The sequence below is a fragment of the Vulpes vulpes genome, unplaced genomic scaffold (assembly GCF_048418805.1).
Source record: "Vulpes vulpes isolate BD-2025 unplaced genomic scaffold, VulVul3 u000000685, whole genome shotgun sequence".
NCBI classification, from domain to species: domain Eukaryota; kingdom Metazoa; phylum Chordata; class Mammalia; order Carnivora; family Canidae; genus Vulpes; species Vulpes vulpes.
The window spans coordinates 96,823-111,853 of record NW_027325784.1 but is presented as its reverse complement, the minus strand read 5'-3'; the positions used below and the strand labels follow the sequence as shown (position 1 = coordinate 111,853).

The window sequence follows — 15,031 nt, the reverse complement described above, 5'->3', positions numbered from 1 at the left end:
CCTTTGTACTCAGGCATCAGAAGGGGACCAGGCAGCTGTCCCTCTCAGCCGAGTGGTGCATGCTCACAGTGCTGCTGTGCTCACACAGACCCCATGTCTGCTTCTCCCTACACAGAGTCGTTCTGGGACTTCTTGAAGGGCATTTTGCTTTTTGCCCATAAAAGACTAGCACCATGAGTCAGATAGTACTAAGCTGAAAGTTCACTCTCTAATTCTATTTCTTATCACTAATTATGCCCAGTCATGTTGTCCAAAATAGCTCACCAGATTTTATGAAATGAATACAGAGAACTATATCAATATGAAAATGTCCCAAATTTGAACAATATGAAACTGATTTTTGTTACTCAACTTCCCCACAAACTAAATCCCCTTGCAAGGAAAAGCTCATGGAGCTTTTATTTAAAGTCCAAATGCTCTCACTCTCCATTTTATACAATTGGCTCAGTGTAAGCCAGAGGCTTTTACTTAGAGCCGAGGTTCCTATAGCTGCAGCTGTGTCCTGGGATTTCACAGGAATGAGTATAGCTTCTTCAGCCTCTTCAAAGTTGCTTCAAATCTCTAATTAGTTCTAGTCTCCAAGGGGTCAGCAGTCACAAAAGAAACTGTCCACTATAGAAGTTGTCACAAACAAAACTGTGGTACCCCAATTAAGTGACTATGTAATGTCATCTGATACTGCTATCGGAGCACAGCAGATAACTTAGTAGCACCTATGCTGGAGACAGCGAGGACCTGGTCTAGGTCCGGTGGCAAGCCAGCCAGCTGCACCAGCACTGAATCCATGGCCTGTGAATCTGTATGACTGAGCAGAAAGTGCCCATCAATAGTTGTGCTTCCCCATGTTTAATATAGGTATTCCTTTGCTTTTGCTGTTGTTTTGTTTTGGTGATGTGTGCAGTGGTCTCCCATATATATTACCTACTTTCTCTCAGAGAGTGACATTTGAGACATTATTGCCTTCTTCAAAAATGTAGATAGGTATTCTGGTTTCTTCATTTCCTTGTGTCTTGTGTCTCATGTTTTGGCTACTTTGGTACAAGATTGTGAGACCACAAGTCTAGAGAGAATTTCTCCTCCCACATTCTCCCAAGTCTGTTCTCTCTAGGACAGGGAAGTACACTCTCCTCTTAAAATGCATGAGGAATGGGATAATGAACATCATCCTACTCCCTTAGTGCTATGTTTTACTAGTATATGAAGTTTTATTTTTTCTGAAAATGATAATTGTCATCTCTCTTCCATAGATGTTTCATTCCTACCTAGGCAGGTTGAGTTGGGCTAGGCAAAGCAGTAGTTGGACAGAATCAAGATTCTAAGAAAATAAAATACTGTGATCACAGTAAGAGGCAATGAGTCAAGATTAGTCTTTTGTCAAGAAGTAAAAGAAGGATAACAAAGTTTAGCAAAACTTTAAAGAGGATCTAGATATCACAGATTAAAGTAGTCAAAAGTTAGTATTCCAAAGAGTTGCACATTGAAAAGATAGAACCCAAGCACAAAACAAAAATATTCCAAAAAACTTAAATTCAGGACAGAAACTTTTTTTTAGAAGCTTTTTAAAAATTTTTATTTATTTATGAGAGAGAGAGAGAGAGAGAGAGAGAGAGAGAGGCAGACACAGGCAGAGGGAGAAGCAGGCTCCGTGCACTGGGAGCCCGACGTGGGACTCGATCCCAGGTCTCCAGGATCATGCCCAGGGCCAATGGCAGGCGCTAAACCGCTGCACCACCCAGGGATCCCCAGGACAGGAACTTTTCTAGTCTCTTATTCCTTCCTGCCTCCATAGGATTGGACTACTGGTGTGAGGAGAGAGATTGCAGATGGGAAGGAAGTGGTGCCAAGAGCTGCAGCTGCAAAAAGTCGAGTTGGTTTTGTTTCTTCTAACTTTTAAACTTAAATTTAATACATACACATGTTTTAAAAATCAAGCAGTAGAGAATGATAACAAGAGAAAAGTAAATTCTCAGCCTGAACTTGTTCCCCGACTCATTTCCAGCTCCCTGTTTTTAAGTATTTTCTGTTCTCCTGGTGGTTATCACAGTACCTCTGAAATATGTGTTAATACTTGATTTCTCCTTTTATCTTGTTTATCAACCTTAGATAGCATCTATTGGAAGATGAGAAACTTATTTCTTTGATCCATCCATGTCTACACTTTTCCAGTTACATTGCTTTGATATTTCTGGTGATTGTCATTTTAAAGAGTATATTTAAACTCTATTTTGTTACATCAATTTTACACGGTATATAATTGATTTCTTGCTATATAAATAAATAGGTGAGAAAAATCTGTGACATTATCTTCCATATCTCTCTGCTGCTTTAATATTCAGACTTCCAGTATTTCATATTATCAGTGTTAATATTAGTCAGATTCTCTTTTACACTTGTTGTCTTCCAAGCTTTGTTTGTATGTTGATTCTACCAATTAAAATAGCTTTTCTGTTATTCCAATGATTAATTTTCTCCTTACTGAAGGACTAAATAGGTCTAGTTATTGAGGAAAAAAAAGGGTAACCTTAGGTCAGGAAAACTGAAAGATGAATGTTCCAAGTGTCAAGGTCAAATAGGATTCCTTGAACTCAATCTTCAAGACTTTCTATTCAATTTGGTCGATGATACCTTTAATATACAAGAAATATTTATCTGCCTTTGTTCTTATTTTGTAGCCACCTCTTTTTTGGCTTCTTGACTCTAAAGATGTTTGTTGGTTTTGTTTTCTTAATTTTTTTTTCCGTTCTCTTGTTTTTCTCAGGAGTCTACTGTTATAATATCTGTTCCACTTGCACCTTTTTTTTTTTTTTTTTTTGGTTTATTCTAAATTTTCTGGGTCTTTTTCCCAAATATGCGAGTGATGAAAAAGGTTCATCAGCGCTGGTAGCATGATTTTCCACTGTGGTATTAGACCTTTTTCTTGAATGAAAAATGGATGGCAGGGTCTTTGTACATATAAGCTAGTAGTACTGTTTTAGGGTACATTTCGGTATTTTGTTCATCATGTATTTTTTGAAAATTGACTTCTAAAAATATTACATTAAAATATCATATCTTCTTTACTTAGTTTTTTGATGCATCTCAAATTTTGTGTGCCTGGTTTCACTCACTGCAGTATCTCTATCTGCTTTGGGACAAGGACCTGGAAGGTTAAAAGTAATTTCCAGATATGGTCAGTAGAGGGCAGCAAAGGGTAGTGGCGTGAACACTCAACTGCCAAGGCCTGGGCTTCCCTTTTTTCCCTCTTTATAGAGATCAATTAGTGGTAGTAGAAAATCCAGAGTGCCAGAATCAGGATAGAAATTACTCATAATACTGATCCAGGATGGGTATCAAGCTTAGAAGGCAGTGGAAATGTTTAGCCACAAATTCATAGCCTGGTATCTATCAAAGAGATGTGAACCACTGGACATTAGGAGGGGAATCATTAGACTTTCACAGTCCTGACTCTTACTCCCAGCCTGTCTAAAACCTAAGATCTCGTTCTGTAAAGTATCAGGAGTCTCCTACCCACATTGAGAGCTGATGCAAATTTCCTGTCATTATCTGATACGTCATTTGCAAATATCTTCTCCCACTCTGTAGGTTGTCTTTTAGTTTTGTTGACTGTATCCTTTGCTGTGCAAAAGCTTCTTATCTTGATGAAGTCCCAACAGTTCATTTCTGCTTTTGTTTCTTTTCCCTTCGTGGATGTATCTTGCAAGAAGCCACTGTGGCCGAGTTCAAAAAGGGTGTTGCCTGTGTTCTCCTCTAGGATTTTGATGGAATCTTGTCTCACATTTAGACCTTTCATTCATTTTGAGTTTATCTTTGTGTATGGTACAAGAGATTGGTCTAGTTTCATTCTTCTGCTTGTGGATGTCCAATTTTCCCAGCACCATTAATTGAAGAGACTGTCTTTCTTCCAGTGGATAGTCTTTCCTCCTTTATCGAATATTAGTTGACCATAAAGTTGAGGGTCCACTTCTGGATTCTCTATTCTGTTCCATTGATCTATGTGTCTGTTTTTGTGCCAGTACCACACTGTCTTGATGACCACAGCTTTGTAGTACAACCTGAGAATTCTCACAGAGGAAGACATAGACATGGCCAACAAGCACATGAGAAAATGCTCTGCATCACTCGCCATCAGGGAAATACAATCAAAACCACAGTGAGATACCACCTCACACCAGTGAGAATGGGGAAAATTAACAAGGCAGGAAACCACAAATGTTGGAGAGGATGAGGAGAAAGGGGAACCCTCTTACACTGTTGGTGGGAATGTGAAATGGTGAAGCCACTCTGGAAAACTGTGTGGAGGTTCCTCAAAGAGTTAAAAATAGACCTGCCCTACGACCCAGCAATTGCGCTACTGGGATTTACCTCAAAGATGCAGATGCAATGAAATGCCGGGACACCTGCACCCCGATGTTTCTAGCAGCAATGTCCACAATAGCCAAACTGTGGAAGGAGCCTCGTTGTCCATCGAAAGATGAATGGATAAAGAAGATGTGGTTTATATATACAATGGAATACTACTCAGCCATTAGAAATGACAGATACCCACCATTTGCTTTGACGTGGATGGAACTGGAGGGTATTATGCTGAGTGAAATAAGTCAATTGGAGAAGGACAAACATTGTATGGTCTCATTCATTTGGGGAATATAAATAACAGTGAAAGGGACTAGGATGGAACGGAGTAGAAATGGGTAGGAAATATCAGAAAGGGAGGCAGAACATGAAGACTCCTAACCCTGGGAAATGAATAGGGGTGGTGGAAGGGGAGGTGGTCGGGGGGTGGGGGTGACTCGGTGGTGGGCACTGAGGGGGGCACTTGACAGGATGAGCACTGTGTGTTATTCTGTATGTTGGCAAATTGAACACCAATAAAAATAAATTTATTTAAAAAAAGAAATGAAAGAGGAGAAATAACAAACAATACCACAAAAATATAAAGGATTTTAAGAGAATATTATGAAAAAATTATATGCAAAGTCATTGGGCAACCTAGAAGAAATGGATAAATTCCTAGAAACATATAACGTCTCAATGCTGAGTTGGGAAAAAATACAAAATTTGAAAGACTGATTATCAGCAGTGAAATCAAATCAGTAATAAAAAAACTCCCAAGAAAACAAAAGTACAGGACCAGATGGCTTCATAGGTAAATTTCAGCAAACATGTAGGGACGCCTGGGTGGTTCAACAGTTGATCATCTGCCTTTAGGTTGTGATCCTAGAGTCCTGGGATTGAGGCCCACATCGGGCTCCTTGAGTAGATCTTGCTTCTCCTTCTGCCTCTGTCTCTGCCTCTGTCTTTTTCTGTCATGGATAAATAAATAAAATACTTAAAATTTTTTTTTACCAAACATATAAAGAAGAGTTAACACCTACTTTTCTCAAACTACTTCAAAAAACAAAGAATGAAAGCTTCTATGTATTCTGTGAAGGCAGCATTACCCTGATATCAAAACCAGATGAAGACACTACAGAGAGAGAGAGAGAGAGAGAGAGAAAGAGAGAGAGAGAGAGAGAGAACTACAGGCCAATATCTCTGATTAACATACATGCAAAAATCCTCAACAAAGTATTAGCCAACCAAATCCACCAATACATTAAAAAAGTCATTTACCATGACCAAGTGGGATTTATTCTTAGTATGCAAATGTGATTCAATATTCACAAATCCATTAACATAATACATCTCATCAACAAGAGAAGGGTAAAAACGATGATCATTTTAATAGGTGCAGAAAAGCATTTAAAAGTACAACATCCATTCATGATACAAACTCAGCAAAGTAGGTTTAGAGGGAACATACCTCAACAGAATGAAGACCATATGTGAAAAAACTACAGCTAATGTCATACTCAATGGTGAAAAAGTGAGAGCTTTTCCCCAAGGTCAAGAACAAAACAAGGATTTCCACTCTCACTACTTTTATTTAGCATAGTACTGGAAGTCCTAGCCCCAGCAATCAGACAAGAAAAAGCAATAAATGGCATCCAAATGGGTAAGGAAGATGTAAAACTTTCACTATTTGCAAGTGCCATGATACTATATGTAGAAAACCCTCAGGATTCTACCAGAAACGGACTAGAACTGATAAATGAGTTCAGGAAAGTCACAGGATACAAACCAATATACAGAAATCCACTGCATTTCTATACACTAATAATGAAGAGCAAAAAAAGAAATTAAGAAACAGTCCCATTAACAATTGTACCAAAAATAATAAGATACCTAGAAATAAGCTTAAACAAGGAAGTGAAAGACCTATATATATATATACACACTGAAAAACTATAAAACATTGGTGAAAAAAATTGAAGACAACACAAATGGAAAAATATTCCATGCTTATTGATGAGAGAACAAGTATTAATAAAATGTTCCATACTCAAAATGATCTACAGATTTGATGGAATCCCTATCAAAGTACTAATAGTATTTTTCACAGAACTAAAACAAGTAATTCGTAAGGATGTATGGAACCACAAAAGACCCCAAATAGCCAAAGCAATCTTGAAAAAGAAAAAAACTGGAGGTATCACAGTCCCAGATTACAAGATATATTACAAAGCTGTAATAATCAAAACAGTATGGTATTGACAAAAATGGACAATAGATCAATAATACGGTATTATGGGCATAAAGATCACCTTACAGTATCTCTTCTATTTGATATTTAGGGTGAAAACATAGGTGTTCGGTGAAATAGATGAAAACAGACCCGGGCAGCCCAGGTGGCTCAGTGGTTTAGCGCTGCCTTCAGCCCAGGGCATGATCCTGGAGACCCAGGATGGAGTCCCACGTCAGGCTCCCTGCATGGAGCCTGCTTCTCCCTCTGCCTGTGTCTCTGCCTCTCTCTCTCTCTCTCTCATTCTGTGTCTCTCATGAATAAATACATAAATAAAGTCTTTAAAAAAGAAAACAGACCCCATCATTATTATTCTCTTTAGAGCTCATTCATCAAATTAAAATAAATCACAATGGTATTATGGAAGAAATTAAGCTTTATTACTGCAAAGGTAACTGTGACATGGTAAAAGAAAGCTCCCTTTAGCTTTCTCAGGCAAACTTTTCTCTCCTTTGCTTTACTACAAGGAGAAGATGCTATCAAAAACTGTATCTTTCTCAATTAATTCCTTAAAACCAGTGACTCACCATCCTGGTTACATGTAAGAATCACTCAAAGAGCTTTTTCCATATCTGATGAATCAGAAGCTCTGGGGGAGGCAGTTTCAGAATGAGTGCCTGAAAAGCCTCCCAAGTGAGTCTGATGCATATCAGAATTGATCAACAGGACGAGATTCTAAAAGGAGAGAAGTTTTCCTGGCCTCTAAATCTCTAACCTCTCTGAAGGGAGACGCAGAGAATGGGACATATTCTGAGAATTGGGGAAGGTGCAGAGAGAAGTCTGCCTATATTTTTTTACCTGAAATAGATTATTTTTTACCTGAAATAGATTTTGACAGGTGCTTGATGGGAGGCCAGAAAGTGTTGCCCAATGAGCCTCCATGGTTCTGAATACAGTCAAGCATGGCCAGACTAGCACTTGTCCTTTAAAAGTGGTGAGAAGGGGCGCCTGGTGGCTTACTTGGTTAAGTTTCTGACTCTTGATTTCCGCTCAGGGTTATGATCTCAGGATCATGAGAGAGAGCCCCAGGTCAGACTCCATACTCAGCACCATTTGTGCTTCTTTCTCTCTCTCTCTCTCTCTCTCTCTCTTTCTTTCTCTGCCCCCCCTCTTGTGCCCATGCACTGTCTCTTTCTCTCTCTCTCTCTCTCAAATACATAAAATAGTTATTCTGTATGTTGGTAAATTGAACACCAATAAAAAATCAACTTATTTTAAAAAATAAATAATAAAAATTTAATAAAAGTGGTTTGAAGCCTGGAGGCCACTATCTACATGCCACTTCTGTGTTAGTTTGGTTTTAAGATGAGAAGCCTTAATAAAGTCTAAAAGGACTACCAGGACTTGTGCTCTCACCTCTACCTAATTTACAGGCCGATTTCACTCTCCTGTACCTTCTGCCTGTGTCTCCAATCCAGCAAAGTCTTCCATGTTTCTGAAACATCAGTTAGTCACATTTTGTCCCTTCAACTGACAAATGTATCTTCCCTCCCTTCCCCCTTTCTTCCTCTTTCTCTCTTCTGTGTAGTCCCAAGTCATTCTTTAAAGGTCATTTCAAATGAGCTCGTCAAAGAAGTCTTCCTCTCCATAATTGAAATCAGGTGTCAAGTCCCTCTCTAAATTTCTCATCTCACTCTTTAATTTTCCTCTGCAGTACTTTCCAGAGGCTGTGTTAGGCAGTTCTTGATGGCATTCTCTGTTTAATATCTGTCTTCCCCCCTCCTCACTTAAATCCTGGTTTTGTGAGACTTGGGCCTGGCTCCCTGTTGCCCAGACCTATCAAGTGCCTTTCTCCTAGTACAGGTTCAAACACTATCCGTTGAATGAATAAAGTAAATAAGACAAAGACTATTTTATGTCATGCCTTTTCCCCTGTCCATCCCTGCCAGAAAACTATTTCATTCACTTGTTCAATACAGAATTTTTTGATTCCTCTGATGTGTCAATGTTTGTGAGAATTTAATGATAAATCAGACATAGACTCCTTCCTTGAGGTCCCTAGAGTCTAGTGGGGCATAAAAGATAGGTTTTCACATGCCTGTTACAGGAGCCTGTAAGAGAAACCACAAACTTTGTCTGTAGGATCAAATTTCAGTCCTCCACAGTTGTCAAAGAAAGACACTGTCCATGTGGGAAGAGTGGGGGTGGGGGGTCCTCACAGGAAGCTGCGTGACCTCCTGAGTCAGCTGGATTTGAATCCTTCATGTTACGTCACGGCTGCTTGGATTCAGAGCCCAACCTGTATGCGCAGGAGCCTCGTCATTTGTAAAATCATCAGTTTCCTAGTGGAAAGGGAGCCCTGTCTTCATGTAACATGTTTTTAACAGGCTCCTGTAGGTGCTTGGACACTGAAGGAGATGTCCAGGTGGCAAATCAATGGTTAGTATCACTAACCATTTGGGAAATGCAAGTGAAATCCACAGTGAGATATCACACTACACAGCTATCAGAATAGCTAAAATAAAAAATGACAACACCAAATGCTCGTGTGGATGAGGGGAAACTGAGTGACTCATACAGTACTGGGGGGAATGTGAAATGGCACAGCCATTCTGGAAACCAGTTGGACAGTTCCTAAGAAAAAACTATAAAAACAACAACAACAACAACAACAACAACAAAATAGCTAGCATATGACCTGGCTCTTCCCGTCCTGGGCATTTAGCCCAGAGAAGTGAAGACTTCACACTGACACAAAAACCTGTACACAGATGTTTATAGTAGCTTTATTAGTGACAGCCAAAACCTGCAGACACTTCGAACTCCTTCAACAGGTAGTTACGCAAACTGTGATACATCCATATCATAATGTACTACTAAGGGACACCAAGAAATGAACTGTGAATCCTTGCAGCCATCTAGATGAATCTCCAGTTACACCAAATGGGAAAAAGCAAATCCCCAAATGTCATAAACTATGTGATCCCATCTGTATAACATTCTTGACATGGCAACCTTTTACACATGGAGAACAGATTTTGTGATTGCCCGGGATTAAGGAGGTGGTGGAGGGGGAAAGAAATTTGTGTGGTTGTAAATGGGGAATAGGAAGGACCCTTGTGGTGATGGAAGTGTCTCTGGAAGACTCCATCTGTAAAAAAAACTGATGTCATCTCCCTGTGTTATTTCTTATAGCTGCAAACGAATCTACAGTTATCTCAAAATAAAATGATTACTTTTAAAAAATCAAAACTTGGAGGCCAAGAAAAGGAAACCAGTATGTCAGTTTGGCAGTTACAGCATGAGCTTTGAATCTGTGACATCATAATGGCAGTGACCGCGGACCGCTGCGGAATCTTGAGGCTTCAAGCAGTTGACAGTACTCTGCCAAGTGCTGTAGACTCCCTTGATTTCCCGTCCCACGAATTGAAGAGAAAAGGATGTTCCCGTCAATCAGAAAGCATGCTGAGCTCACAGGTGGTCATTCAAGGCTTCAGCGCATGAGGTAGTCTTCTGATACACTATTTCTGATCATCCAAACAGACCGGCAATAACAGGAACTGTTGTTTTCTTTTGTTTCCTCTAATACATAGAAACTAAGTAGTCACTTCAGCACCAGCTTCCTGAAAAGCTGCTCCTGTTCTTAAGATTCAGTGCTGCTGAGCAGAAGGGAGCAGGCTTTATACATCCTTGGGGGAGGCGGAGACACTTTCTTGGCTCCACGAGAGAGCCAACTCTCTCTCTCCATGAGACAGAATTTTCAGTGGGTCTATGAAAATACCTGTCCTAGTTATGAAAGAATTTTTACATTCTGTTCAATTGTGTTGTTTTAGTACCTATTTTGACCAGGAATTCCTGTCAGAGCTCAGCCAAGGAATAGCTAAACTCTTGTGTTCAGAAACTTTCTGAGGTTTCCAATATTTTTGCTGATCTTTGAGAATTTTTACCCCAATTTTGAATATTGAATTAGATAAGATGGGGGTCAACTTCCAGGATCTTCAGTTATCTTCATTTTATCTTAACATAAAAGCAATTTGTAATTGATTCTTCACACGTTGTTTTATTTTATATTAGGCCACAAGTTGTCCTGTTTATTGTTGTTGTTCATTCACCTTCTTGTAATGTGCTCTACCTTTGGCTTCTTGGCTTTTGCCTACCTAATGGCTCACAATGAGCTTTGCTGCTTTCTCCACCACACCTCTAAGTATTGGCAGGCCCAAGGGCTTTGTCCTTGAAACTGTCCTCCCTCTGCATCAGTTTCCCAAGTGACCTCACCACTTTCTATAGCTTTCGGTAACTCAGGAATCCCTGATTCTGAGCTCTGGAGCTCTGCTTTGGGGGTTGAGACTACATTTTAGTGTTGTGTGAACCTTGAAACTTGGCATTAAACTATATTGTGTATTTGACCAGTAACTAGCTGCTCTGTGTTTGATGTGTTGTAGGAAGAGCTCGTCTGTGGAGGTGGACACCCACAGCGAAAGCACTACATCATCTGAGGGTGCCACTCGTACCCTGCTCATCCATGGTCCCGTTGAGCTCAAGAAAGGCTGGAGGAGGAAGAAGTGGCAGCTTTTCTTGTACAGCGATTTATTACTGATGTCTAATACCAAGTAGGTGTACCATGTTTCGTGCTCTTGTGATTCTCCAAAAAATTGCATTCCCATTAACCCTTACTATACGAAAACATTACATTTTTTCCCTTTTGTGTTTGCCAATGCTTGAATCCTTCATTCCATGAGTACTTCTGGAGGTCTTGTTTTGTGTCATGTCCCTGCAGCAAATACAATTGCCAATGTGACAGGCCAATGTCTCTCCTGCCTGGGACTTACAAATGGCAAAATAAGAGGGGGAATGATAATGATTAGTGCTGCTGATAGAAGGTGGATAGGGGGCTGTGCGGAGAGGGTGGGAACGTGTTAGAGAGGAATAGTCTAGGAGGGCTTCTCTGAGGTGGAGCATTAAAACCAAATCTATGAGAAGAGAAGCAGCCACATTCCCAGACAATGTGCCTGAGCCATCGAGGCTGAGGGACTTGCAGGCCTACGTGGGTACAATCTGACCCCTCAGAGAGAGGGGCTCAGGGAAGCCTGATTTGACTAGAGCCCAGAGCATAGGTCATGCTATCAGATATGATACTATGCTCAGGGGTCTAGTCACACAGGGTCTTCACAGGCCATGGTAAAAAAGTGGAAATATTTTGCCAAAGGATTTTTAACTAGGGGACTGACCAAATCTGATTTATATTTCTAGCAAATTTTTCTGACTGTTGCTAGATAATAGATGGATGGGTAAGCAAGAGTGGAAGCAGGGAGAGTAGTTAGGGGAGGCCATAGTCCTGATGGATGGTATCAGGGCTCTATCTTAGCAGTTTAGTAAAAAGGAAAGATGGAGCAGGTTAAAGCGGGTGGCTCAGGGGTTTATCTTTGCCTTTAGCTCAGGGCGTGATCCTGGAGACCCAGGATTGAGTCCCACATCAGGCTCTCTGCAGGGAGCCTGCTTCTCTCTCTGCCTGTGTCTCTACTTCTCTCTCTACTCTCTGTGTTTCTCATGAATAAATACATAAATCTTTAAAAAAAAAAAAAAGATGGAGCAGATAGATGGAATCTAGGAGAAAGAATCGACTGTGTGCACTTTCCTCTCAACCCTGAACACAAATGCATCGAATATCCAGTCTAGAACATGATGATTGCTCAATAAACGTCTGGGAGCAGTTCATGGAAGGTCACCTGTTTACTTACTCCATCTCTGTTTGCATTATTCACAAAACATGGAAGACAAAGAACACTCCCACAAACAAAATATCAAGAAGCTATGGTCTTGCGAAAAAACTAACTCCCTCTTTTTTTTACTGCTTTCACCCTAGATCCCAGTTATGCCATGTCATAGGTAAGACATGCTAGTAATAATTTGGCAAAATGCTATACTCATCTGAGTTACATTAATAGTAATTTATCAGGGGCTTACTACATGTCAGATACTATGCTAAAAAACTTTATGTACCTAATTTTGTCCAACCTTACAACGACCCTGTGAGATGGGAGTATTTTTATATTGGAGAACCTTGATGCTCAGAGGTCTAATGGATCTGCCCAGGTTACCATATTAGTAATGGACAGAGTCTACATTTGAAATCAGGTCTATTTATTTCAAAGCACAGGCTTTTATTCACTATGTGGTGCTACCATTTCTATTCTCTCTTTTTTCCTGAATTTCATACAACATTCCATGAACACCTAGATTCTTTCACTATTGAAAGCAACCCTTCCTTTACATTGAGTGAACAACTAACTCCAGTCTGCTTGGTAACAAATAGATCAGAACGCTTAGCGAATTGAAAAATGAAGGAAATATAGCTATCAAAAAATCAGAGGCAAAGATAGTAGTAAAATATATTTGAGACTAGGGAAATTGCCCATAGATGTAACTTCGAGGGTGGTGATGTCATAAGGAGGCCAAAGAGAAAAAGAATGTCCAGGCCTTGGCATGAGGTCCATATGAAAGACTCTCTTCCTCTTGATAGAGGCCCATGTCATTATTTTAAAAATGCAGACTAGTTACCATTCTCTTTATTTAACCAAAGTGAGTATGGGAGACCAAAATATGCGGGATGCATGCTGGGAACCACACTAGGAACATCACAGATGCCTCACCCACCTGGGTTTCTCAGTGATTGAGCATCTGCCTTTGGCTCAGGTCGTGATCCCTGGGTCCTGGGATCGTGTCCCACATCAGGTTCCCCACAGGGAGCCTGCTTCACCCTCTGCCTATGTCTCTGCCTTTCTCTGTGTATCTCTCATGCATAAAGAAAATTTTTCTCACAGCACTCCAAGGCCCATATTTTTTATCATCAACAGGCTGCAGAGATGAAAATGGGGACAGAGGAAGTCTCAGAAATGGTCCAGTCATACATAGGGAAACCATGCAAGAGATTCCTACCCAGGCCTGCCTTCATCACAAGGCCATGTTCTTCCTCACATACCATGTTGTACCCTTCCATCCTTAGCCCAAGAGACATGATAACAAATAGCAAACTCATTTCCTGGTTGTTAGGACCTTGCAGACCACTCATATTCAATTTGTAAGGGGAATATGTTCTTTTTTTTTTTCATCTTTGTAAGTATTATAGCCTTTAGGGAGAGGAGAAGACTTTCCTTTTCTTACCAGAGCTATTTCTTCTCCTGGGTGCTGCCTACCTCTCAGCGGGTTTTACAGAGCCTACGATAGTCTGCTAAAAAGATTTTTATATAAAGATAGTGTTGTTTTTCCACTAGAGAGTTGCCTCTATTGAAGGGCTGAATTTTTATTTCGAATAGTTCATTAAGACAAAACAAGTTGAACATTTTTCATCTTTCACATATTGCTTTTGAGATATGTCCTTATGTCTACTCAAGGGTTTTTATATGACAAAATCTTTATCAATTTATTTGTTAATGTTCTTTGAAAGGGACTCGGTTCCCAAAAGTTTATCTTATATACTTTATATTATACATTGGTAATATTAGAAAATGTAAGTGATCACAGGCATTTGAGTTTCATATTTAAGCCAAGGTCTTTGATATAGAGAGAACACAGATTTTAGAATTCCGAGTTCGAGATATCATCATGGTCAGGTTCTGGTGAGAGCTCTTTTTCTGCTTGCACGTGGCTGCCTTCTCACTGTGTGCCCCAAGGCATTACCTCAATGCATGTATGTACACACATACAGATCTCTCCCACTTCTCACAAGACCATCCATCTTACTGGATTAGGACCTTACCTTGATGATCCCATTTAAACTTAATTACCTTCAAAAGCTCTATCTCCAAACATGATGATATTGGCAGAGAGGGCTTTATGGTAAGAAGGCAGGAAAGCAGTGGGAGGGAGACACCATTTCATCCATAGCAGTAGCAGGCAGCACTTAATGCCTGCCACAATCTTTAGAAAACTACTATGAGATCATTCCCATAATAAATATTTGGGTATATTTATGATCACTGTTAATATGAAAAAATTTACCTTTTTTTCTAGAAGGAAAAACTAAAAAGAAATAGCCCCTGAAATAACCAACATATTTAATCCCTGTCATGCCTTGGTCTTACATGGAGGAATCAATACCCTCAATCAATCTATTCAAATGAATAATCTGAGTTTAGTGCCTAATTTTTCCAATTAGCAATAAAAAGGGGGTAGGGTGACCCAGGTTCCATTTTACCTCAGCTCACCCTCAGGCTTCAGCTGGAGACTCTCTCATCTTTAGGTTGACACTACAGAATTTAACAGAAATTGAATAAATAGTTGATTAATTTCTACCAATTTTTTGGTCAGAATTAGTGAATTTTGGCTTGTGTGTAACAATGAGGGGAATTAAATGTTTGTTTCTTCACAAAGAAATTCTATTTCTCTAGTTGTACAAGATGTTAATAATAGTGAAAATTGTTTGGGGATTTTTGTCACTTCTTTCATACACTAGAAAGTTGTGTTCGCAAG

General features: G+C 39.8%; 1 protein-coding gene across 1 annotated transcript in view; it reads left to right on the top strand.

Annotated features, from left to right (window-relative positions):
* LOC140597339 (rho GTPase-activating protein 20-like) overlaps positions 1-15,031 on the top strand; it is a 43,570-nt gene that overhangs the window by 1,665 nt on the left and 26,874 nt on the right. Inside the window, exons 3-4 of the mRNA XM_072745557.1 lie at positions 9,758-10,067; positions 11,005-11,172. Of these exons, the coding sequence (XP_072601658.1) occupies positions 10,003-10,067; positions 11,005-11,172 (233 nt within the window). The 5' untranslated portion in view covers positions 9,758-10,002. The remainder of the gene's footprint in view (positions 1-9,757; positions 10,068-11,004; positions 11,173-15,031) is intronic.